We start from the raw sequence: 27,596 nt of genomic DNA, 5'->3' as shown, positions 1-27,596 counted from the left end.
GAAGCAAGGGAGATCTCTCTTCACACATCCCTTGGCTGCTGCTTTCCCTTGCACATGTACTGCTCACAGCTGGGGTGTATCCCAGTATGTATTTACCCCTCCGTGGTACTGTTCTGAGTCTAGGAAGCAATGGGCAAAGAGGCAGTCTCCTGCTACTTCTTATAACCAACGCAGCTCACTATCATCATCCTGCAGTGGTTACATGGGATGTTATGCACACCAGAAACTAGCCTTCCCTGCCCCTCTTTCATTGAGGCCCCTTGTACTAAGGTCAGGCATTCCCTGGCCTTAGCATGCAGAGGGCAGGACCCTATTGGTAATATAATAATTATCATCACATTAAATCAATCTGCACACAAACAGGAAACAGCGAGAGACTAATATAAATAAGACCACACAGTTGTTTGCCTAACACATTAAATGATTGTTGTTTTTTTTACTTAACAGCATATGCATTTGATCTTGTTCTCTTTGACTTCCAAATCAGCCATCACTGTCTTTATAAAGGAAAACAGAGCCATGGTAATCACATTATATTGCAAATTGCTTCATCAGGTTTTTTTTAGGTTTTTTCTTTTACTTTCCACTCTCAGCCTTGTTCCTCACGAAACCAGTGACAAGTGTGAATAATTTGACTGGCGGCACCCCCTGCTTTTATTTATTTATTTTTAAAATCTAGTGCTGTGTTGGTAAGGATCAAAGTCAAATTGTACAAACACGACGCATGAAATTATTATCACGCCTAATGTCAACATTCTGGAAACTCTTTCACGACTCCCATTCACGCAACACACTTCCCCAGCAGATTGTGTCCAGTTTTAGCAGCTCCCTTTCATGTATTATTCCAGATGGAGAGTCCTCCTCACGTGCAGCAGCTGGGGGAGGGAGCTGCGCTTCCAGCCCCACTCCCAGGGTTGCATCTTCGGCGCATGCTGACCTCAAAGGTCTGAAAAGGGAAGTCTTTGTGTGGAAAGCTCCTCCCCCTTTTCAGCATGCAGTTTGGGGATGACAGGGAAGCAATATCAGGGGAGGCTCTACGCCTGCAGCCCTGGTCTTTTCCTGTCCTGTTGGTCCAATTCCTGCTGTTATATGTGAGCATCTTACTTGTGAACAGAGTGGGGGAGGGTGTCCAAGGGTAGCTCCTGTCATGCCTCTTGATTTGGGACTTTCAGCAAGCGAGAATTTCATTATTGCTGTTGTACAAAAATCTAGAAAGGAGAGGAGAGAGAGAGAGAGGGGGGGGCAGTTTAACAGAAAATTATAGAGCCGTATTCCGGCATTAATTTCCCTCATGCAATCAGAATCATGTGGCTGGTCTCAACCATTCCGCTGTATAACAGGCACGGGGTGGCAATTTTGCGACAAAGATAAAGTCTTCTGTGATCAAACCATGTGTGGAACCTGGGCAAGTGCAGCAGGCTCCTCGCTGCAGATGTTTACCTTTCCGTATGTGGAGAGCACCAAGCACAGTGACCTAATAGAGGAGGCAGAACCAAACAAAGAGTTTGGATTTGATATCCCGCCTTTCACTCCCCTTCAGGAGTCTCAAAGCAGCTAACAATCTCCTTTCCCTTCCTCCCCCACAACAAACACTCTGTGAGGTGAGTGGGGCTGAGAGACTTCAAAGAAGTGTGACTGGCCCAAGGTCACCCAGCAGCTGCATGTGGAGGAGCGGAGACGCGAACCTGGTTCCCCAGATTACAAGACTACTGCTCTTAACCACTACACCACACTGGCTCTCACTTCCTTGTTTCCTTGTGTAACAGAAACAAATGTCTGAGTAGCACTTGGCCTGACCTAGGGTGGATACAGATACCCGTTTCAACCATGCATCATGTGTAGTGAAATCCTCATTACCGCTTATCACAGTAATGCAGGTGGCTCAGCTGTCTGTGGGTGAACAGGATGGGAACTTTGCACCCAGGATGATGAACTGTGTGGTCTGGATGATGCCTGCACAAATGTGGACAGATATTTCCACCCATGTTTAAACTAATCTCTGGTACTTTCTAAAGGGAAGTGATACCAGCCGCCCAGAGGGGCTGGGGAAACTCAGCCAGATGGGCAGGTTATAAATAATAAATTATTATTATTATTACCAACATTCTCTCATATGCAATGTGGCATTTGTTTGTCTCTCTCAATAGAGTTTTAATTGGATTGTATGTTCCAATAGGGGACGCGGGTGGCGCTGTGGGTAAAACCTCAGCGCCTAGGGCTTGCCGATCGCATGGTCGGCGGTTCGAATCCCCACGGCGGGGTGAGCTCCCGTCTTTCGGTCCCAGCTCCTGCCCACCTAGCAGTTCGAAAGCACCCCTAAGTGCAAGTAGATAAATAGGTACCGCTTTATAGCGGGAAGGTAAACGGCGTTTCCGTGTGCTGCGCTGGTGCCGGCTCGCCAGAGCAGCTTCGTCACGCTGGCCACGTGACCCGGAAGTATCTCCGGACAGCGCTGGCCCCTGGCCTCTTAAGTGAGATGGGCGCACAACCCTAGAGTCGGACACGACTGGCCCGTACGGGCAGGGGTACCTTTACCTTTATGTTCCAATAGCTGTAGCTACGACCTGTTCCTCCCCCCCCCTTGTATGTATTTTCTGTTTTGTTGCATATTTTAAGGCTGAATTATTTGAAAAGCATAGAAAAAATACATACTGTATTTTACATTACTAAGTATGTATTATATAAAATACATACAATTTAAATGCAGATAGGGGGACATTATTTCCAAAAACCCAGAACAATTTAGACAATTTAGACAAAAGATTTATGACTGAGTGCCAACAAAAATGTCAAAAGATGGAATTTGTTGCTCAAGCTTGGGTATATCTGACTGAAATCAGACTTTCTTGTCATTCATGTTGGTGGTTCCAATGAGAGGGCAATGGTCTCTGGGGTCATACCACATGAATGTGAATAGCTTGTTAAGTAGAATCAAAGGGAGAGGGGTCTCTGTAAGATATGTGTTCTTCAATGAATATGGTTGACGTGAATCCCAATCCAGGTCCCATCTAACAAGAATCCAAGAGCTTTGTTGTAGCTGTTTAGTAGGACCTGTGGCATCAAATGTGGGGTGGCTGCTGATGCTTGGAAACTCGGGAAGGAAGGAAGGACGGAAGGAAGGAAGGAAGGAAGCACATTGTTGCAAGGGGCCTAATTTCTGTAACTCTGATTTTACAACAAAGTGTCAAACTAAGAGAATGGGAAACTTCTGTGTAGACTAGGCTAGCCAGTAATGGAGCTACCGGGTACATTCCACTGTGGAGAAGTCCACAGCACCACTCCCTTTCATTACTGTTTATGTGTTGCACTAAAGATTCTGCAGTTTGTTCCATCTCTTCCTTTATTCCATTTCCCCAACTCCTTCCCCCATCCGACAGTAGTATTTCCATCTGTACCAAATCATCAACTCCTACTCTTCTTCTGCCCCATTCAACTTGTTTTTAAAACATCCAGCTGTTCTGATCAACAGCTGCAGTGAGACTGCTCACCCCTCCCTTTCCAGAAACATTGTGCATCAGCTATTCTGAAGGCACTAGCAAGCTTGCCTCCTGTTAGGGAATATTTAGGGCAACCTGGAGATGAAATTCAAAATATATTGTGGTGGTGTTTTAGCCAGTTGGTGGGGGCATATGAATATGCAGAGGATACTTGGAAGTCTCACTTCCTGGAAAAATGAGGACCCATACAAAATATAAACTAAGGGCTGCTTTCTTTTCAACTGTTGATACCACATATTCTCTAGAAATTCAACTATTTGTGTATTTATTGATTATTCTTCTGACATTTTAAATTTGTGTTTGACACCTGTTGATATTTCATGTCACAGATTGGTGACATTTCGCATTGAACTATATTTAATTTTTGATTAAATTCTTGATATGCAAAGGTACTGGGAATCTGACTCTGTTGGTTTTGCTGAAACAGGCTATGCTTTTGAAAACAGAAACAAAATGTAGAAGTCTACATTTGCACTGTGCATCAGAGTATATGGGAAAGGCCTGCAAGCATGAGGCAACTTCGTAAAGATGATTTTCTTGTAGACTGAGGTTTTCTCAGGACAATTATCTCTGTCTCTCGAGTGGGTAAAAATGCAGTTTCTCTGCTTACTTTGAACATATACACATTCAGTTTATAGTATGCTTGTTGCTCTGTTTTACATTGTTCTGCTTTTTGTACAGCTGTTTTAGAAGTACTTAAAAAAAATCTGCAAGCTTACTTAGCTTCCAGCACATCAATTAAAAAGTAATGGGACCTCTCTTATTTCATGCAATGTTTCCATTACTTCTACCAGTACTTATCTTTTTAGCATTTCACTTCTGTCTCTTTCTCAATCTCATCTTCTGATGGCTATCATAGAAAAGGTTTCTTGATTTCCCAAAGCTCATGTACAGGGAACCAGGCAGAGGGCCTTCTCGGTAGTGGCACCCGCCCTGTGTAACACCTGCCCATCAGATGCCAAGGAAATAAACAACTACAGTCTCACCTTGGAAGTTGAACGGAATCCGTTCCAGAAGGCCACTCGACTTCCAAAATGTTCGGAAAACAAAGCACTTCTGAATGGCCGCGGAAGCCCTGGTGGAAGTTTGGGTGTCAAAGAATGTCCGCAAACTGGAACACTCACTTCTGGGTTTGCGGCATTTGAGAACCAAGGTACCACTGTAATTGTGTTTACTGCATCAAAAGAGGGTGCGAGTAACTGCAAAAGGAATTGGGCATTTGCTTTAAAAAATGAAATAAAGGCAGCCTATTAAAACCCTCCCCACTCCACAGAGAGAGAACATGCATATACTCAAAATGATGGAATCATTCCATGTAAATCATCTAAGCACACAGGGTAAAACAGATTGAATTCAGGAGACACCGCTATGCTTTGCTAGTTGCATAAAGCCCACAACATTTCAATGAATGATTTAGTATTGTGGCAGAAGAATGTATTCTAATATCCGTAGGCAGAGTTGACTTCCAGGGTAATAATATGCAAACCATTTTGCACTTGCAAAATTTAATCTTAGCACAAGCTAGGAGCATTAAACAAGCACAGGAAATCAACTGGCAAGTATTCTCATCTTGCTTGTATGTCTCATATATATATATATATATATATATATATATATATATATATATCACACCATTGGCCTTCTTCCACCATTTTGCACTGCAGAAATTGCATGAGACAAATCAAAACTGAGCCCATTTCAGTAATTTAGCTAAACACTTGCAGCTTCTTGAGGAATGACATACTCGCAAAATTCTACCATAAGGTTTCAGATTCCTACCACCAGGTCTGAAATGACCGATTCCTTGTGCTCAGTGGGAACTGTTGGACAACATTAAGCAAAAAGAGATTATTTCCTCTTGCTGAAATATCTGTGCCCTTGGGGAATGGATCTGTAAAGCCTGTTCTGTGATGAACAGGGTTGCCACTATCTAAACAATAAATAACAATAATATATATTGCATATGCCAGTTCTTTCCCCAACAAGATCAGCTAGCTAGATATTCCTTCCCCCAAAAAAATAAAAAAATAAAAATGATTTTGAAAAATGCATAAAATTTGTGTGGATGTTTCCATTTTCGGATTTCAGTAATTCCCCATTTGAGTAATGTTTGAAGTCACAATCTATTACAAGAAAATGCTAATTTAATTTCCTCCAACAGTAACAGCAGCCACACAGGTTTTCTTGAATCCTAGATTGAAGTCCACAAACATCTCATTCCAAAAATATTCTACTGTCACCCAAGAGAGCCACATGCATCAAAACAAAGTTATAGCAGAAGAGTGGAGGTCTGTAAATGTTATTGGGGATACCTAACAGCAGAACTAGGGACGCGGGTGGCGCTGTGGCTTAAACCACGGAGCCTAGGACTTGCCGATCAGAAGGTGGGTGGTTCGAATCCCCGCGATGGGGTGAGCTCCCGTTGCTCAGTCCCTGCTCCTGCCAACCTAGCAGTTTGAAAGCACGTCAAAGTGCAAGTAGATAAATAGGTACCGCTCCGGCGGGAAGGTAAACGGCCTTTCCGTGCGCTGTTCTGGTTCGCCAGAAGCAGCTTAGTCATGCTGGCCACATGACCCGGAAGCTGTACGCCGGCTCCCTCGGCCAATAAAGCGAGATGAGCGCTGCAACCCCAGAGTCGGTCACGACTGGACCTAATGTTCAGGGGTCACTTTACCTTTAACAGCAGAACTAGGGATGCAGGTGGTGCTGTGGTCTAAACCACAGAGCCTAGGGCTTGCGAATCAGAAGGTCAGCGGTTCAAATCCCTACAACGGGGTGAGCTCCCATTGCTCGGTCCCTGCTCCTGCCCACCTAGCAGTTTGAAAGCACATCAAAGTGCAAGTAGATAAATAGGTACTGCTCTGGCAGCAAGGTAAATGGCATTTCCGTGTGCTACTCTGGTTTCGGTGTTCCATTGCGCCAGAAGCGGCTTAGTCATGTTGGCCACATGACCCGGAAAAACTGTCTGCAGACAAACATCGGCTCCCTCGGCCCGTAAAGTGAGATGAGCACCGCAACCCCAGAGTCATTTGCGACTGGACTTAACTGTCAGGGGTCCTTTACCTTTACCTTTAACACCAGAACTAGAAAAGGGACCATAACATGGTGGTAGAGATTGGCAGGTATGATGGTATCAGCTTCAAACTCTGGCACCTCTAGTTGAAAAGAGGTGAATGAGGAGGAAATGGACCTTTATCTGAAATGCTGTGGCTGAGGATGCTGCCTGCCAGTAGAATTGGCAAAACTGTCCGGGAAGATCCGAGACCAGCAAGACCAACAGTTTGAAAAAGACTGGAGTAAATTTATTACGTTTTTGAAAGAATATCGTAAACATTTAACAACACTTACTTATTTACAATTATAAGGAATATGAAAGCAAAAAGAAAGGTAGATAGGGGGAATGAGAAATGCGAATGAAATTATGACTGGAAGTTAGAAAGTCAGTTTGGAGGGATGGAGAGAACTCAATGACTTGAGAGAGTCAAAATATAGGTGATGATAAGAAGTATAGAAACTGTATGGTGTTTTTTGGAAATTAAAATGCTAATAAATATTATTATATATAAAAAGAGAGAGAATGCTGCCTGCCTGAAACCTTGGAGCCACTCCCAGTCAATGAAAGAGATAATACAGAACTAGGTGGACAAGTGGTGTGATTTGTTATAAGGCAGCTTCCTCTACAGTTTCTGGAGCTGAAGCGCTCTCTCTCTCTCTCTCTCTCTCTCTCTCTCTCTCTCACACACACACACACACACACACACACTTGTCAAAGATTTCACCATCAATTCCCATTCTGCTTCCAAGATAGGAGTTCAAGGCAGTGGCCCTCCTCCAATTAAATAGCAAAAGTGTTATCAACATGATCCCAGTGATCAGAAGGAACTAAAAGAAAAACTTAGACTTCAGGTATTGGAAGGGAAACTCAAAAGTGGTGAAAGTGACCTTCTCCTGGCCAAAAATAATTATTATTTCAGGTGGGGGGGGGGACAACTATTTGAAAAATAAGAACCCATGAACCTATGGACTGGATCTGAAAAGATGGCTAGAACTAAATTATTTATTGGGAATTATTTTTCCACCACTTTCAAGAAACTACATTAAATATTTAATAGTGCAAAAATAGCTTTTCAGAGACAAATGATTCCAGGGATGGTTGAAGGAACAAATTGGTCAGGAGATGTTCCACAGGCCACTTTGGCTGATGGCATGTCTTATTTATTAGAGTTGCCATATTAGGCTGGTGCTGTTCTATTCAGGAGACAGGATTCCTACGGCAAAAATCCCTACTGGGGCCCATACCCTAGTGCAGTGCAAGTAGACCAGCAGCAATGCAGCCGCTCTGCAGGATCACTTGCCTTTTGCTGAGAGTCTTTGTGAAAAGGGTTCATTTTGTGAGGCGTTGCGGCTGCTCTCCCCAGCTTTGGCTTTCAGCTGCATCTTCAACTTACCCAAAGCTGTGTCAGAATCCACTGCAACCAAGGCCAGAACAGGGTCACCTTCCCCTTGTGAAGCAGGCTGCCAGAGGCACCTCATTGGTGCACTGGTCATGCTAGGGAAGCAAGCTAGCTATGGGGCAGTAGAGCAGACAGACCACAAGGCATACATACCCTTCTAGCCACTTTCCATGCCTCAGAATTTGCCGCCTGAGGCAGCTGCCTCATACTGGCTTACAGTAGGGCTGGCCCTAGAGTTCAGATCCTGTGGCATGGAACGCGGATGGCGCTGTGGTCTAAACCACTGAGCCTCTTGGGCTCGCCGATCAGAAAGTTGGTGGTTCAAATCCATGTGACAGGGTGAGCTCCCGTTGCTCTGTCCCAGCTCCTGCCAACCTAGTCAGTTCAAAAGTACACCAGTGCAAGTAGATAAATAGGTACCGCTGCGGCGGGAAGGTAAATGGCGTTTCCATGCGCTCTGGTTTCTGTCACGGTGTTCTGTTGCACCAGAAGCGGTTTAGTCATGCTGGCCACATGACCTGGAAAGCTGTCTGTGGACAAACGGCGGCTCCCTCAGCCTGAAAGCAAGATGAGTGCTGAAACTCCATAGTCGCCTTTGACTGGACTTAACCGTCCAGGGGTCCTTTATCTTTTTATTGGCTGTGGGTCCAGCACATCAGTACTCCCATACCTGCCTCGCAGTGGTCCTGCTCCTTTAGTTGGCCAACATTAGGAGAGTTGGCACTTGAACTGATTGTAAGCAAAAACCCAGGATCTGGATCAATATTTAAATTCTGCTGGACCACCCAGAAGCAGTGAACACAACACTGTATCATATTCAACACACATTTGAGTGGAAGATTGCCTAGAAAGTCCAGCCACATTTAATTTCAGAAAAGGGAATTTCTCAAAAGTTGGAGGAATTAGTTTAAAGGAAGTTGGAGAAGTCCCAAATCCTTTCAGGAAGCCTGTCTGTTATCTGAAACCCCTTGATTAGAGGCACAGATAAGTGTGCATCGTAGATTAGAAATGGTGCAAACAATTTCAAGAGGGTGCCGCAGTGGTTAAATAGCAGCATTGAGGAAGTCGTAAAACTCAACAAGCCTCCCTTTAAATAAAATAAAAGTGGAAGTCCTGCCCCAAAGACAAAAGCCACACACACACACACACACACACACACACACACACACACAGGGAGCAGGGAACACAAACTCTAGCAAAACAAATAAAATTGGTGATAAGGAGAACAAAAATGGAATTCAAGGAATAGATTGATAAACAACCAATACACTTTCTCGCATCCTAGGCACATGAAAGCTACAGACTCCACTATTCCAATTTTAAACACCCCCCTTCTATTTTTACCTGATTTAATTTTCCCTTAAGATCCTATATATTGAATGCTGGAACCATCTTTCTCAACTTTCCCCTCGAGTGCACAGGAACCCAATTTTAGGGAGGTGGCTTTAGATAAAACTGCTGTGTAAACACGGAATTTACTAAGCATTTAACTAGTTTGGTTTGGCTGAAGTTTTAGGATGCAATAAAGGGCTTAGCAAAATACAGTCTTTACGGGTAGCTATTTCATCGGTTATTCTTATTTGGCAACTAATTCTTTCAGTTAATTATTCTTGCGTAAATTGCTGCTCTCTTTATATCCCCATTGCATTAGGTTCTTCCTTAGCCTAATCCTCTGTTTTTTCTGTATTTACAGTTTATTTCACACTTTCATTTCCCCTTTGGTTAATCATGACATGCATCTCATATTGTTCTTCAGGGAAACCCAGAGATTTGCAGAAGAAGGGGGGAAATGTTTATAACCCCAAAACAGAGGACTGAGCATGTTCAGCCATCACAGAAGCTGAGTAGTCACGGGGGGGGGGGGGCAAGAGGGGGGAAAGGAATGGAGTATCTTGGAATATCTAATTGACTGGAACACAGAACAGGAGCGCTCTGTACTGCAACATTTTGTGGCAGATCTCACTTGTTGCTACAAAAGCAGGTAACTGTTCTCCTAACAGGAGCAAAGCCAAATAAAACTCACAACTGCTGAACTAAGAAAAATCACTCTGAAGCAAATGGAAGAATTCATTTTTCAAGGATCCTGAACTCTTTATTCACATGTTGAATAGGTTCCCTGGAGGAAAAGGACTCATGATTTGAGCTGCATTCGGAAATTGGTATAGTACAGTGTTCCTTCTACATGCCAAAGTAGCAGCAGAAGTGCCAGAGGAATTGAGGGTGGGAATGAAAGTGATAAAAACAGATTTCCATTTCCATTTCAAGTATCTCTATCCCACTTCTTAGGTGAACTTCCCAAACCTGAAGGAGTTCGACTGAAAAGGCAGAATGAGAGCTTAGAAACAGGGCTAAACAGTTACACAAATAGATAAGGCCACAGATTTGAATCCTTATTGCAATTTAGAAATGCAGTTCAGAATCAGGAATCTCTGCATCCTGTGCAAAAAATCTCTTTTAGGAGGTAAGCTGCAATAGAAGTTCTGTTGTAGCAGAAAGAGCCAACAGATGCAGACAGTATTGCACAGATGGGTCTCTCTCTCCCTCCATTTATATATGTGAAAATATAGCCTAAGCATGCATGTAGCTGTGAGAGCAACATGCTGGTTTCATGTCTAAAAACCAAGCCAATAACATGCACTAGTCACATCACGTTTTGACTACTGCAGCCTGCTCTACATGGGGCTGCCCTTGGAAACCACCCAGAAACTTCAGATGGTGCTGGATTTTGTTGCCTGCTTAGTTGCCTCCATTGGAGGGGAAAGAGAGGCCATCCTTTTAGTATATATAAGATGAAATTCAGTTTCCGTTCTATCACCATTGTGTTCATAACTCATCAGGGCTGTTTTCTCTACTGCATTTTTCAGGAACTATGTAGCCAGCTAGGCTGCCAAGGTTATCAAGTCCCAGCAATGAAGTAGATGGATGAAGAGGCCACAGCAGTGAAGCAGTTTCCTGGGTGTGCACACCTTCTAATTTGCCACTAGTCTGCCGCGCTATGACACAGAGGGTCTCTTTTCACTGATAATCAGATGTGTCTAGACTCAGTGAAGATGTCCTCTAAGCTATGATTAATGTACTTGGTCAAGCTTATAAGCACAATTTGACAGAAAACAACTCTCGGCCAAAGATACATAAAGGGGCATGTACGCAACCCAACAACCTTCTGCCAGGGATCACCTTGCTGAACAAAAATCCTAATCTATCATTCCTGTGGCAGATTTGCAGTGAACAAGTCTCTATCACCCTCGTCCTGTTTCTGCTCGTAGCCACTCTGTGAAGTAATTTGGTCTAAGACAGCGGTGTGCCTGAGTCCACCTGTAAAATCCATGGTGAAGTGCAAAATATACAAAAAAAAAATGATCTCAAAAGTTTGAGTACTTTAAAATTATTAGATGATCCAACTGATTTTTTTGGTTTATGTGGGTCTTCTCCGAGTATGACTAACATTGGATATTGATCATTTAGGTTTTGTCAGATGACAAAGATAAGATCCCACAAATTGTCAGCCATTACTATTGAAAAAGTAAGTATGTAATTTTATGTTGTGAACTGCCCTGATATCTACGATAAAAGGCAGTATACAAATTTAATAAATAATAATAAAATTCAAAGCAACTCTGTATGTCAACTGCATTAACATGTTTATTTTTTTAAAACCTACTTACTGATATTCAATACAAAACACTGTAGTGTGTCTATTATCAAATGCTAAAAACTTGGACATTTGATAGCTGATACGTAAACACCATTTGGGGCCAGGTACCAAATACTTTCAAACAAAATACCACAGTTTTTTTATCATAGAATTGTGGAGTTGGAAGGGACCCTGAGGATCATCTGGTCCAAACCCCTGCAATGCAGGAATATTGTTGGAGTACAGGTTGTTGGACTACAAGTCCCATCATCCCTGAACACTGGTCAGGCTGACCAGGGCTGATGGGATTTGGACTCCAACAGTACCTGAAGGGCCACAGGTTCCCCATCCTTCTTTTTAAGGCGAGGAGGACCTAGGATTCTACCTTCTACAAGGTCAGTCTCCTTATCCATATGGCTAGGATTGTCCTCTTTGACTGGCATTAGCTACCCCTGGCTTCAGGCTGACATCTTTCCCATCACTTGTTAATGGAACTGTTTTGACTGGAGATACGAAGCATGTGCTGAGTCACTGGCTCCTCCCCAAGAGCAGCTGTCACGCTGCAACTTTATAGAGCTGACCTTGTGAATTAAGGAACCACCCTTCCCACTCCTTATTGTGTGAGCGGCTTTGATTGGGGTCACCACCCAAATCAGATGGCTAGATAACATTTTAACAACACAAAAAAAGAACGGCAGCGCTATTCAATTGCTCAGCCTGTTCGTAATGGAAATCTGAGTGGTGCTCACAACAAACAAAAGCTGGGCTGGCATGTACTGGTGAGACTGGTGTGCCTTTCTGACCCGCCCTGGTCCCTGGGCCAGAACTGAGGAAGCTGCTGTTAAACAGGACTTGAGCTGAGCCTTCAGGTTCAATTTCATTGTAATGTTCTGGCCCCAAGCCATTTGCTCAGTGGGGCATCAGAGCTGCTATTCAGGCTCTTGTGGGAAGCTTCTAGTTCTAAGCAAGCTGTAGCCCTGTGAGTCTGCAGAATGACATGGAGCTCCTTGTACCTCTAGGTTAGGAACCAGCCATCGCCTGCTCGACTCCTTCAGGCTGAGCAGGCAGAAGAAGAGGGTGCTGTTGATACAGAGGCAGTTCTAGGGAACGATGAACAGAATCATAGATGGGGAGTATTGGAAGGGACTCAAAGGTCATCTAGCCCAGGGTTTCCCACACTTGGGTCTTCAGCTGTTGTTGGACTACAACTCCCATCACCCCTAGCTAGCAGGACCAGTGGTCAGGACTGATAGGAATTGTAGTCCAACAACAGCTGGAGAGCCAAGTTTGGGAAACCCTGTTCTAACCCAACCCCCTACTCACCAGTGAAGGAAAGCAGGAGAATCTTGCAGCAGGGCAACCTGGTTTGCAAAAACCACAATCACAAAAACATTAATCTGCTGGTAAATTTTCGTTCAGAATACAGTCCTACTGGAGAAGTACCACACTGTGGTACAGGTGTGAATGTGTGGTGTTTCTGCACTCACCTGCTTTGCTTTGTATGTACGCCGCCAGAGCATGCTTTCTGTTCTCATCCTGAAGCAAAGTTCTTAACCTGAAGCGCTATTTCTGGGTTAGTGGAGTCTGTAACCTGAAGCATCTGTAACCTGAAGCGTATGTAACCCAAGGTACCACTGTAGTATGAAATTCTTGCTGCACTGGAATTGGCATGCCCTGTAAAGATACTGTTGTACAGCTCTTGCCAACCTAGCTTTGCTTTGCCCCAGCTCTTGCCAACCTAGCAGTTCAAAAGCACACCAGTGCAAGTAGATGTTGTTGTTTAATTGTTTAGTCGTGTCCGACTCTTTGTGACCCCATGGACCAGAACACGCCAGGCACTCCTGTCTTCCACTGCCTCCACTGCAAATAGATAAATAGGTACAACTGTGGCGGGATGGTAAACAGCGTTTCCATGCACTCTGGCATGCGTCACGATGTCCCGTTGTGCCAGAAGCAGTTTAGTCATGCTGGCCACATGACTCGGAAAGCTGTTTGTTGACAAACACCAGCTCCCTTGGCCTGAGCACCGCAACCCCATAGTCACCTTTAGCTGGACTTAACCATCCAAGAGTCCTTTACCTTTACCTTTTTTTTTTACTGTTGTAAAATGGACACACATGCTTCCCTTACAATACAGTCTGTATGACATGAAATTGGTAAGTGTAGATAACTTTTCGTAAGGTAAAAAGTACACTTACGTGCTTGACATTTACAAATGGAACTCCTAAGAGCTCTTATCCAAACCATATATAGTGCTTTCAGCAGCTAGGGGGTACATACGGCAAAGTAACTGATGGATAGAGAGCTCATTCCAGGATGCAGTTGAAAAGTATAGCTTTTGTATTTCACAGAGAATGAAGGAGCTGCAATTCTCAAGCTACTGAATCCAATATAGTCATTATCGTAAGTAAAATGCCAGTGAAAGTGGTTTAAGGGCACATGTTTATAAATGATGTTCTTCATCTATTGTGGTGAATAAAGTAAAGGTAAAAAGGGTAAAATAGCACGCGCGCACATTACCACCTGGGAACAGTAGTATTGTGATGCAGTCAGGGAACTCCAACTGAGGATTCTTAACCTTAACAAAAATAACAGATCCCAGGATGTCAAGATGTGTGGCAATCAAAGTCCACACCCTTTTTTATAATAGCTCTCATGGGCAAGAGCAATCTTCAGCCAAGAAAACAATTTTATGAGAGCAATTTTTGACACTGACAAATAAGAACAGTTTCCACTTCAAAAAACCCCCAACAACAATAGAAGTGAGCCAAAGAAAAAACAGTCTGCAAGTACGGTAAGAAGCAAGGTGTCCATGTGTACAGAGGTGTCCAACAACAGTGAATCTCAAGGGGATCTCCCAGATCCTCTCAGACTCAGCCTCCCCTCCACCGAGGTTGCAATGTGCATTAAATCCATACCGCTTTCTTGTCGGTCTAATTATTTTCCAGAGTAACCAAGCTATCGAAACCTTCTTTCATGAATCTTGAAAATACAGAATCAGTGTTTGCAATTGAGTTTTCCCAAAAGTGTTACTTTTAGGACAACTCTGTGCATTGCTACTCACAAGTAAGTTGCACGGAACTTGCAGCCAGGTATGTATATTGTCAGAGTGGTGTTGTGGCTAGCTAGACCAAGGCCTGGGAAATCTGAGTTCAATCCCCCTTCAGTTGTGAAGTTTACTGGGTGACCTTGGGCCAGTCACTTTCTGTCAGCCTATCCTACCTCACAGGATTGTTTTGAGGGTAAAGTGGGGGAGAAGCATGTACACCACCTTGCCATTTATTTATAATTGCCAACTTATCCCACCTGTGGTGTTTACACTACCTACAACGAGTGCTTACTTTGTCAACATTTAGTCTGTATTTCCACAATTATCCCAGAAAGGAGACGCTGCCAGCTTTTAAGCACCTGTGTCTTAGATTTACTCTTTGGATTTTAAATTGTGCACCACTCACAATAGGGTAGAGCTTAACAGCGTGGGATATTTAGTCATTTTACCCAGCCAAATGCAGGAAATGAATGTTCATCTGCCTGAAAGGAATATTTAAAGCAAACAGAAGCTGATCAAGGAGGAACTGAAAGGATCTTTTCTATCTTATACACAAACAAAAAATTAAAAGATGTCTATTAACCAACCAATAAAGGAAATACTTGGATTTCTAAAATCATTTTGTGTTCTTACCTGGTGATCCTACTGTATTTTCAACACTGAATTTCAAAGAAGTAAAACTGTACAAAACAGAACAGAACACTCTCCCTCACACACACTCACAAAGGACAGAGAAAGTCTGAAATTTAAGCTAAACCTTACCATAACTCAACAGATCCAACTCTGGAAAGAATGTGGGCTCTTATCCCCAGAGTTGTTGGCAGGGGGGGCAGAAGGGGGAGAGAGAGAGCTGTTGGGAAATGTGCATGAAGAGAAAATGCCTCTAAATTCCCTTGCCCCTAAATCAGCACAGGAAAAGGTGGTGGTGGCAGTAGCAATCAATTTGGCAAATTTTGAAATGAGTCAAACATCTCCATCTGGAATAGGCCACAGACAGAAGGAAGCTCATGCAACATGACATTCTGTGAACACAATATTTGGTGGTCAAGCCAGAAACGTTCTAAAAATGGCCCTGTGCCTGCGCACAACATATACAGTGGTACCTCAGGTTAAGTAATTAATTCGTTCCGGAGGTCCGTTCTTAACCTGAAACTGTTCTTAACCTGAAGCACCACTTTAGCTAATGGGGCCTCCTGCTGCCATCGTGCCGCTGGAGCATGATTTCTGTTCTCATGCTGAAGCAAAGTTCTTAACCTGAAGCACTATTTCTGGGTTAGCGGAGTCTGTAACCTGAAGTGTATGTAACCTGAAGCATATGTAACCTGAGGTACCACTGTATTGGTTTGCTGAGCAACATTTCCAGCTCATCCTTGCTGTTACCTTCGGTGGCAGGGGAGGAGTAACCCTATGTTATTTCCCTCCAACACACAGTTTGGCAGCATTGAACTGTTGTTCAATTGCCCGGCTTTGTGCCAATATCTACTTTAATTGGAAAACCATTCTGTGTGCTTTGCACGCAGGCTTCAATCCCCAGCCGCAGTAGGACTTGCCCGAAACCCTTGATCGCTGCTGCCAATCAGTGTAAACAATGGACCAATGGAGATGGACCAATGATATGGCTTGGGCATCTTCCTAGATTTGTTGCTCCTTTAGTTCTTGTGCCAAGAGACATCTCATAGAAGCAGAGCTTTAAGTTCTCAAATCTTCAGAGAATTTTGCCTTTGAAACATGAAGTAGCAGAAGTCTCACGCCAAATCACCTAATGTCTGTTGAAGAATAGCATACGCTGTTCCAATTATTTTGTCTGCTTTTGTCCTTCCCCCAGTTTTTTTGGCTGCACCGTTCCATTTGTAAGACTTAGGCATTTCTGGGTACAGATAATCTCTTGGCACGCCAAAGCTGTCATCCTGCACTACATCTTGTGTTGTTGCCCTACTTACATAATTTTGTTATTATCCGTTGGAGTCATACATGGTCCCTGATGTTTATGCTGTTTATAAAGTAACCAGTATTCAGGACCACCTCTGAAAACAAGTTGCTGGTGACCTGGAAGATGTACAGAGAATATAGCCACTGGATTTCATTTACCATGCAACTGATACTCAGATATTCCCCACAGTTCCAGCAGGAACAATATATCTAGCAATGGCATGTGTTATTTCATAATAATGCTGGACCCTGTCTTCTACTGATATTGCCAGACGTGTGCAATCATATTTGTGCAAGAGTTTCAGGCAGGTGGAAACAATTCTTGCGTACATTTCAACACTGGTGTTTTAATGGATATGGGTTGTAAGGAATTACGTATCTATCATGGGCACCTACCATTTTCCTATGTCCCATTTCCAATACTATTCTGTCCATTCTCTCAAATTTGATACAGGAGATACTCATGTTTGGCCTGGTAACATTTCTTCAAGACTCTTTGGAACCTCCTCAACGAAGTTTCCACCCTTCATTCACATTGCTTCTGAGTTAAGGACACCACATGGATTATGAAAAACATATTTAAATGTATTTGTGAAGTCTGGGGACTAGATCTGGGACTTCTCCTAAAACTGCTAAATTTAGTTGATGTACCTTAAATCTGCTATCTAGAGGTACGAACTTTGATCTGCTCCTAAATTGTATGCTTTTCAGTGCTGACTGAAAACTTTTTTTCTTAAAACAGGCCTTTGCATGATGGAGTGTTCAGACCAAGGGATTATAATACTTTCCTAATACTTTTATGGATTGGGGAGGGGGGTGTTGCGTGGTATTTATCTGTTTTTATCTGCTGCGACTTGCCTGAGATCCTGTGTGATGAGGGCCAGGATATAAATCTTATAAATAAATAAAATACAAGACAGTAATCATGTGTATATGGGACAATCCCTTCTGTGAAACTCTGTGCCAGGGAAGTAATTTGCAACCTCTCCAAATCTTGTTACATTTCTTATGTGATGCAATAGTACCTTTACTGGAAATCTCACACCACAGTTTAGGACATCTGGTGTTGGGCACGTTCTCCTGCCTCTTTGACTTCCATATGAAATAATGTTTCCTCCTTCTTTCTCATTTCCCCCTCCTAAACATGTCTCTTCAGCACGTTTTCCTTTGGAAATGCCCTCATTTTATTTGCCTTTGTCGTTTCCCCAATTTTTAAATGGTTCCTTCTATACCTAAAAGCTGCCTTATTTCCCTCAGCTACGCTCAGCATATTGTACAGGGAAGGGTCGTAGCTCAGTGGAAGAGCATACAAAAGATTCCAGATTCCATCTCTGGAATCTCCAGGTAAGGATAGGCCCTGGACTTTGTCTGAAGTCCTGGAGAGCTGCGGCCAATCAGTGTAGACAATACTGAGCAAGATGGACCAATGGGCTGATTCAGTATAAGGTTCCTACGAAGGTTCCTATGTTCATACAAAGGCTCTTTATCATTATCTATCACTGCCTTCTATTTGACAACATCGTTTCAAATCGTTCAGTATTCTTGCTGAGAAACATTCACGGTCCCCCGTCCTGAGATGTTGTGATGAGTCACGCACCACTGTAGTCTTTAAAAAGCCGCATATCACCTTTCTGTCACAGTTGGCATTTAAGGCAACTTGCTAAAATTTAGCTTTTTAAAAAATGCAATCAAAACACAAAACAGGAGACACATGAGAAAGTGGAACATTTTAGTAAGCCACCACAGATTGTAATGCAGAGCCTACCCCCCTCTTTTTGGCTATTTTGAGCATCAGATTTCATAGACCTGAGATGGTGCACAACCTCCTCCTTAAAGCTGCTCTTCTGAAAGTCTACAGACAGTATTGCTAAGCTCTGTTTTGTGAGGAGAGGCAAAAAAATAAATAAATGGGGGGGGCAAGGGTTGTTAAAGAAACAAGGGTGGCTGATCTGTTATCTGGCTGCGATAGGATACCATTTCTCAAACAATGTAGTTCAAATTAACTTTGACTCCAGAGATATTGGAACCACCACAGGGAACACATATTTGAAAATGCACTGCAATCTAATTACGTAACTATACATGAGCGGCTGTGGCAATTCACAGAGGGGTCACTGGCAGATGTCCAACCGGTTTCCAGAAAGTAAACAAATGGCATGAGGCAAACTGAAGATGGGCTTTCATGAAAATAACACAAGCATCACCTATTTTCTAAAAACTACAGCGAGTGCTAATCACATTCCACACAGCAGGTAATGTGCATCTTCCACTGTGCGCTGGTGAGGCAAGAACCTCCAGTGTCATGTCCATGCAGATGGAACTCATTTCATACCCTCCTTGGTATAAAATAGGACATATTTCAAAACCCACATTAATCTGCATTGTAGTGTGTAAATCTCCTTTGTGTACAGTTTTCGGTTGAAAGAAGGACTTAAATAATTAGAGGAACAGGAACACACTGCATACTGTGTGTAAGTGCTTACATAAAGGGAATGACGCAAGAGGTATACCCATTTGCAGTGCATTAGTAGAAACGTTGTGTCTCTGGGACTTCTGCAGATGCATTGAATATCCTGCCAGGACATTCAGGTGACTAGAATCTGACTGCCAGTTGGCTGTTGACCAGGTTAAATAGTTCTCTTTCCTGCCTAGATCTTTAAGCAATTCATGCCAGTAGGCCATTCTCATCCTAGCCACTTTAACAGCATAACCCTGCCAACATTATCTCGCATAATTGCATAATTCCTATTATCTGTGTGCCCCACTGAGACTCCCCTTTGGTCTGTTTCCTTGTGATTTACCTGTTGACGTTTGGCTCTTCCTGTAACCCTAGCCCTAAGTCCTCTTTTTTTGGTCTGAATATTATTTCTTGTCCAACCTGGACAAACATATTTTGCCGCCTGAGGCAAATAAGCATATGGTTCAAAACCCACAATTCCGTCCCTTCAACACACACATACACACAAACCAATTAGCCAAAATGATAAAATATGATATTTCTCAAAAACTGTTCTTCAGTTATGCTAGGGGTTACACCCTTATCAGCTGTGGAAAATACCCAATTTCGGCTTGTGGGTTCAGATTTCACAGCCCAAAAGACAGCATACCCTCTGATGATCAAGCATGGGAGATTAACAATAGAAAACAATGTGATCAGTATGTAGTTCTAACCCCCTTTCACTAACACCCAAGGTACAGAATCACTGTAGACAATACTTACTCAATGGGTAAAAATTTGTCACCCAGTAAGATTGTTTCCACTGGGAAGTATAAACTTGTTTTGAAGGCTCTGGTGTTGACTGCTGATATTAATGATGCCAATGTGAGAGCCAGACTGGTACAGACTGGGCCTTTTCTGCGGTGGCTCCCCATTTGTGGAACGCTCTCCCCAGGAAAACTTGCCTGGTGCCTTCATGGCATATCTTTGGGCACCAGAGGAAAATGTTTCCCTATAGCCAAGCCTTTGGCTGTTTAACATTCTATTGCCTTTTATGTGTTTGTGGGAGGGGGGTTCTTGGTTTGCTTGTTTTTATGTATTTTGTGTTCTCATTTTGTAGTTTTTTGTTGTGAACCACCCTATGAACTTCGGATAAAGGGTGGCATAACAACAACAACAACAACAGCAATGCAGGTAAGATTGTTAGACAAGGATTGGGGAGACCCAGGTTTAATTTTTTAAAGAAAAAAAGCACTGTATATATGTAAGAAGGTACGTAATAAAATGGTCACTGCATATCAATAACGACACTATTTTGAGTTGGTGGATGCCTGCAGGTAACAACAGAGACTGCATGAACTGGCTCACTGAGTACATAGGAAGCTGCCTGACACTGAATCAGACCATTAGTCCGTCTATCTCAGGGCTGTCTACTCTGACTGGCAGCTGTACTCCAGGGTTTCAGGCGTGGGTCTCTCCCAGCCCTACCTGCAGATGCCAGGGATTTATTAGTTATCTATATAAATATTTATACTCCACCCATTCATAATAGATCAAGGTGGTGTAAAACAATATGTACAAATACCATAAAATGTCAGATACATAAAAACAATACAAAATAGTCATAAAAATAAGCCCTGGGCTTCTGCATGAAAACTGGAGTGAGTCAGTGTCTAATTGATCCCTAGGACTGTCTTCCGCAAAGCAGGAACTATGCAGTCATTTCCCAGATTCTTCCTTTCATCTGTCTGGAATCAAGTTTAATCAATGCCTTTTGGGGGCTAATAATCTCTGTGCCTTTGCCATTGCCGAGTCCTAAGCGCTTTGCCTTCATAAACAATCCTCTCCTTTATTATCAAATTTGTTGGCCAGGCTAATGACATATAAAGATATAATAGGCGAGATGAATTTCTGTTAGAAGGGAACGTATCCCCTTTATGTATTCCTTATTAGCTTTTGATATTCTGGTGAGCTACCTTCCCTGCTAAAAGGCTGATATTTGCAGCTGACCTTTCTACTATTGAAATTATTGTTGTAGGTACTTGTTTTGTCGCCTTCGTAGTGTGAAATCCAACTGGTGTTTCAAAAAGAAGTCTCCAAGGATACACACAGCAGTGTCAGATATTTTAATAGCAATATAGAATTTAAGGGATTATCAGGAAAATTAACAACATGGTTACCATATCATCATTTGAATGAAGTATTTAAGAGAGATAGGATACGAGGGTTTGGGGAACAAATATCACAACTGGAGAGGGACCTGATGGAATGTAATGTAAAAATGTTGTTTAAAATGTATAAAATATTATTGGAATGAGAGACAAAGGATGAGTGAGTAAAATCTGCATTGATACACTGGGTAATAGATATTAGTCATAATATAGACATGGAAGCATGTGAACAATTGTGGAATATGGATATAAAATTTACAGCATGTTATGGTCTAAGAGAAAATGGTATGAAAATGATATATTGATGGTATCTAACACTGAGTAAATTGGCAAAAAATTATAAATCTAAATCAAACAAGTGTTGGAAATGCAAAGAGAAAGAAGGTTCCTTTTATCATATGTGGTGGATTTGCAGTAAGGTTAAAGCCTACTGGGAAATAATATATAAGGAATTGAAAAGGATGTTTAAAATAACATTTGTAAAAAAAACAAAACCCAGAAGCTTTTCTTTTGAGAATTATAGGGACAGAACTACCTAAAGTGTATAGAAATTTATTTATGTATGTGACTACAGCAGCAAGACTTACTCACCCCAAAATGGAAAGAAGCAGAAGTCCCAGCAAAGGAAGAACAGATATAAAAACTTATGGAATATGCAGAAATGGCAAAACTTACTGAAAGAATAAGAAATCAAGATAACAGACTTTTTATAAAAGAATGGAAATGGTTTATTGAATATTTCCAAAAAGATTGCAAACAAATAAAACATTGGCAGGATTATTGTAACAACCTGCAGTTTCATAAGAGTACTGTATATATTTAAAGTAGATAATTAAATGAGCAAATTAAATGAATTTGGATATGCAGAAGATATTAAAAAATAAATTTAAGGAACTGCAGAAAGAGGAGGAAGGAAGTCAAGCCTTGAAATGTTAAAATGATTGTAAAATTAATGAAATGCATAAATTCAAAAAGTATAAATTGTTTTAAAAAAATTAAATAGCAATATAGTTGAAATTCTTATATCTATTAATGGAACCTGGACATTTAATACTGTTTATATTTTATGTCCTCATATTGGCAGCACCCAAAATTGTCTTTCTGTTTTAGTTCCCAATTCTACCCTGCCCTTTATTTGCTACAAGGCACAAATATACATACCTCCTGGAACTTTTAACATTAATTATGGGGCCAAAGAAGAAAATCACAAATTGCTGCAGAAATGTGGAGAACTGAATGTAAGATTGGGAAAAATACAAAACCAAGAGACGTGAAGAAGAAGTTTTCAATTGCAGTTTTCATTTCAAGATTAAGGTTATAGCCCACAGCTCTTCTGATATATATGTGAAACTGTGCATATAGAATCTTGGCTGAATAAAATAGAATTTATTACATTTATATCTCACCTTTCATTTGCTATAGAACTCAAAGTTGTATGCATACATGGGGTTTCTCTTCAGGTAATGGCCAGAACTAGACCTGTTTAGCTTCAGCAAATTTGCTGTATCCTATGCCTTCATCTCATAACCTGGGATAGAAGCAACTCTAATCATACCCACCTCTATGTCCCCATCAGAAACCTCCAAGCCAGAAACAAGCACTTCTCTCTGTATCAGGCTCCCTATACCGATACAAAAGGCAATTTAAAACACAAAGTAAACTCCATGATACATTTCACTGGAATAACTTTATGGCGGAAATACAGAAAGCCAAAACTAGCTTTTGAAACCGTTTCTGTTTTTGTTTTGCATATTCACTTACAGATTGTTCCAGCAAAATATATCTTCTTAAACTGCCCTGTGTGGTTCAGTTTGTGAGGCCACTGTAGTAACAAACACTTCCCACCCACCCCCAAGTGAAACCACAGTGAAGAAAAACAAAGCTGTTTGCAATTTTGAAAATTAAATGCGATCTTTTCCTAGGGATTTTCAGTGTCAAGCCATCGTAAGTAATGTATGAAAATGTTGATTTCAAAAATGTTTCATAATGTCAAAGGCTGATTTAATAAAGTAGTTTGTCTTGCAGGGTATCCCTACCTTTGGCATATGGCATAAGAGAACATGTTATAGTACTGGGGGCTACACATGTTCCCCCCCCCCCCACTCACGCTGCTTGCCAACCATTGGTCATAGGGACCAATAGCAACATCTTCATGGAAGAAATGGTCAGTAGGGCTATATCTGGGATCCAATGCATCCTATTTGGGGAGACTGTCGTTTGAATCAAGAGTTAAGAGTGAATGTTTCAAGTTAGAGGAAACTATCTATCTGTATCTATATATCTATATCTACACACACACACACACACATTTTCTCAAAATGTAAAATAATGTTTCCACTTGTGCTTTCTCCCTTTTCCTACACCTCAAAGCAGCTGAAAAACCACAACAGAAAACCACAAATAAACAAAAGCAGCCAATCTTTCTGTAAACAAAGCAAGTACAGCCAGCTAAACCAAAAGGTGTGCCTTACAGTCCCCCCACCCCCCAAAAAGGCCAATTCCACAATCTCAAGGCAATAACTGTAAGGTGTCACAACAGTTCTCAACTCGAGCAAAATTAAAGCCTCAAACAGGCTGCTCATAGTTCATTAGCCCCTTGAGTTGCCCTGAACTCTCTTCTATGTGTGTTACCTAAGAACCAGGATTTTAAAAGCATCCTGTACTCCATTGGGAGCCAGTGTGGTGTAGTGGTTAAGGGCGATACTCGTAATCTGGGGAACAGGGTTCACGTCTCCGCTCCTCCACATGCAGCTGCTGGGTGACCTTGGGCCAGTCACACTTCTTTGAAGTCTCTCAGCCCCACTCACCTCACAGAGTGTTTGATGTGGGGGAGGAAGGGAAAGGAGAATGTTAGCCACTTTGAGACTCCTTCGGGTAGTGCTAAAGCGGGATATCAAATCCAAACTCTTCTTCTTCGTCTTCTCTTCATTGTAGCCTGAAACTGAGAATGCTTTCAGACAAAAGCAGCAACAACCCCCCCCCCCAATTTCCAAACTCATTCAGAAAAATCAGATGGTACAACCCTGTTTCAACTATGCCACCTGGGTGTGAGTGAGGAAACTGCATGATCTCCCACACAAAACTCCCTTAACTTGGAAAACTAGAATACCATATTGAAGCCCAACGCCCTCCCTGACATGGTATTTTCCAAATGCCGAGAATTTTGTGTTCACATTGGAGAGGAATTGTAGATGCAATTTGTTACCCGTAATCTGAAAAGTGCATAGCCAGAGCCAGAGAAGGGTGAGCCTTAGACTGCTGTGTCAACCCCCTGCCATCAAACACGCTCCCACTCTTACCCAAGGGGGTCCATGAGTTGGTGTGAACATCTGAAGACGTCTTCTACTCAATGAGAACTTGCCATTGCAAGGAAGTCCCCACATGAACACAGATCAGTTCCCAGTGGAATAAAACCATTCCAGACAGAATAACCTGAGCTGGTCGCAACAGCCGTATTTCTAGAGACAAGGCCTATCTATGCTGAAACACTTCCTAATCTGCACATATGCCATGAAAAGTCAAAGTGCTGAAACAGCACAACTGATCCCCAATGACAGACGTATATTATTTGTCCTGGCAAATGGTTAGCCCACCCTGAAGGATGATGAGTTGAAGCTTCTCCAGCTCCAAATTTGTGTTGTGAAACATGTTTTACAAGAAGAAACTATGTAACGCAAAAAGGCAAACTTAATATTGGCAGCCAAGAGTGTTAATAATGACACTCCTTAATCAAAATAAGACCACATGATTGTTGCTATTTGGAATATCGAAAATATAAAGCAACCCATCTTTGTAAGAGCAGCACTGTGCTGCATTTAAGCATCTTGTGTTTAATTTCAGGGCCTTTTAAAATAAACCATGATGGTATGAAATGAGTTTTATTGGAGGTAACATTGGGTCAGATGCCTGAGCCTTGAATTCTGTTGCTAAAGGAAATGGCAACTTCCCAGCCGCCTTCTTCTAAGGCAACCAGGCCTACATGGTTCCCAGTTTCATAGTAATGGGTTCTTAGATATATGACAATCTCTCCTTCCCTGCCCCAGTACATGCCTGATAAAACATCCCTCTACCAGATGCAATACATAAAGCTACATTTTTATATCCATTATCTAGCCTATTTTATGAAATTGTGACTGCTTTTTATTTAGAATCTGAGATGCTTTCACATTCCCCCCCCCCCAGGGCAATAGTTATGAACAGACACAAGTGAGATCCTGCTCTTCAATGTTTATCGTGCCAGTGGTTGGAAGGCAGGATTACCCAGACAAGCTGCCAACATCTGGATAAAAAACATAACACTCCACATGGCGTGAGGAGAAAGACTTAGAGGCAGCTTCAAGAAGACAAGAAGAAAGTCCTCATCATATCGCCCACAATACACCCAAACAGCCTAAAACACAGGGTACGTGAACTCTGTGTTTCCTTCATGAGGCAAATGTGGGCATGAAGAGACAATTGCAGGGGACATCTGGAGGGCAAGAAATAATGCTTAACCCTTCCTTGGTTCGATCTCTCATGCAAATGCCCCCTAGCGTGTTTTAAATGAGTTTTCCCAAGCTGGCTTTAAAAGGAAGTGAGTCTAAGCAGAGTGGCAGGGTGGCCTTAGGGGAAGATTTGCAGGGGAGAAGAACTGGCAGCCACAAAACAAACCATCTCTTACTCCCCTCCCCACCCCAATCAATTGTTCCCTGCAAGTGGCAACACGTATTAGGTGAGAAGGAATGTAGCTCTGTCTACACAGGTAGGTCAAACCTGGATCCTGTATACTGGATCCCTACACCATGCTAATTTAAAAATGCTGCAGAACAAGACTATTAAGCAGTGATTTCCCACTCAGAAGAGTAATAAGGTAGCCGAAATGTTTTGCAAAAGCAAATGCAGCAAGATGGCTGTTTCAGCTTCTGCAAGCCAAATACCAAGTTATTTTCTGGATCACAACATGACCTTATATATATGCATATTATTTTTCAAGGGGCTACAGCAAAGAAACAAACACACAATATAAAACAGCTAGCAGTTCAAACACTGTGGTGAACAGTATGATTTAGCCATGGGGAGTGTGCACGATTCTAAATCTCACAACTCATTTTCAAGAAGATAAAAGGAGCTTTCATTCTGAAGAGCGCCTTCATTCCACCACTGCTCCCCCCCCCCCCCCAAACTGCATACAACAGACATAACCCAGCACAAGCGCTCAAGCTCTCTTGCTTTGTTCTATTTCTTCTTTGGATCACCAGCAGGAGATCTCTCAGGATACGGTGCAATAAAAGCCCAAAATAGGGGGGGAAAGAGAAACAACCAACAGCTTTGCTGCCTTCAGACTCTGTGATATGCAACCACCAGGAGTTCTCTGTGAAGGCAGTCACTGAAAGCTTTATTTGAAAGAAGTGTTTTTCTTCAGCTCACAGCATTTTTGCCCAGCATACTTTTCAAAATGGACTTCTAGAGATCGAGATTACAGGGTTTCCTTTGGTTAAGCAAATTCTTCTGGCACATTTGAAGAATGCTGCAATCTCAAATGGCCACTGGAATCCCAAGGATTTCTCCAGTAGCTTATTATATATCTATAAACACCTATTTTTTAACTTGCTTGTCAGCCCTAAATCAGGCTACCAAGGAATTTCTTTTTTTTTAATTTAATGTACATTACAATTCAATGTATTCAGAACTATACGGACAAGTACATGCCCCTCTCAAAATGCTAAGAACAAAAACCAAAAACCAGACACATTAAATACAGCACCTTGAACTCTAAATTGCCTTCTGTGAATGCAGCAGAGTTCCAGTCATGAAATAGTGAGTTCCTACATTCCTCTGCTGCTCCTTGCATCCTCGGCTGCTCCTGAAGAACCGGAGACCCTTGTGAATGGCGTGTCACATGGTGGCAGGGATGCAGATAAAAGTGGGGAACAGCCCCTTCTTGTGAGTGGAAGAACTTGGGCTCCAGGCCATTAATTCTGGTTAATTAATCAAGGCAGGGGTGCCAACTTGAATAAAATATTGAATAGCCATACTATTTGAATAGCAATGCCCATCACCGTGGAGGGAGGGGCTCCATTTTTTTTTATTGGGAGGGGCAAAGACCCCTCGACCCCAGGAGGTGGCTCCTATGAATCAAGACATCAGTCAGTTGGAATACGTTTTGAGATAAGATTCGCCTGTTGACTTAAAAGTCTACAGTGGTACCTCTGGTTAAGAACTTGATTTGTTCTGGAGGTCTGTTCTTAACCTGAAACTGTTCTTAACCTGAAGTACCACTTTAGCTAATGGGGCCTCCCGCTGCTGCCGCCGTGCGATTTCTGTTCTCATCCTGAAGCAAAGTTCTTAACCCGAGGTACTATTTCTGGGTTAGTGGAGTCTGTAACCTGAAGCGTCTGTAACCCGAGGTACCACTGTATAGGACACTCATATGGGAGGGAATTCCG

The 27,596-nt window shown here is 42.3% G+C and overlaps 1 protein-coding gene across 1 annotated transcript in view; it reads right to left on the bottom strand.

The window, feature by feature from the left end:
- Positions 1 to 4,496: 4,496 nt before the first annotated feature.
- Positions 4,497 to 27,596, bottom strand: part of RAD18 (RAD18 E3 ubiquitin protein ligase) — a 131,703-nt gene continuing 108,603 nt past the window's right edge. The window contains exon 13 of the mRNA XM_028719320.2: positions 4,497 to 4,696. Coding sequence (XP_028575153.2) covers positions 4,669 to 4,696 — 28 coding nt within the window. The 3' untranslated portion in view covers positions 4,497 to 4,668. The remainder of the gene's footprint in view (positions 4,697 to 27,596) is intronic.

The sequence above is a fragment of the Podarcis muralis genome, chromosome 2 (assembly GCF_964188315.1).
Source record: "Podarcis muralis chromosome 2, rPodMur119.hap1.1, whole genome shotgun sequence".
Taxonomy (NCBI): domain Eukaryota; kingdom Metazoa; phylum Chordata; class Lepidosauria; order Squamata; family Lacertidae; genus Podarcis; species Podarcis muralis.
Note: the sequence above shows the minus strand (reverse complement) of the source record. Positions and strands in the feature narration are given on the sequence as shown.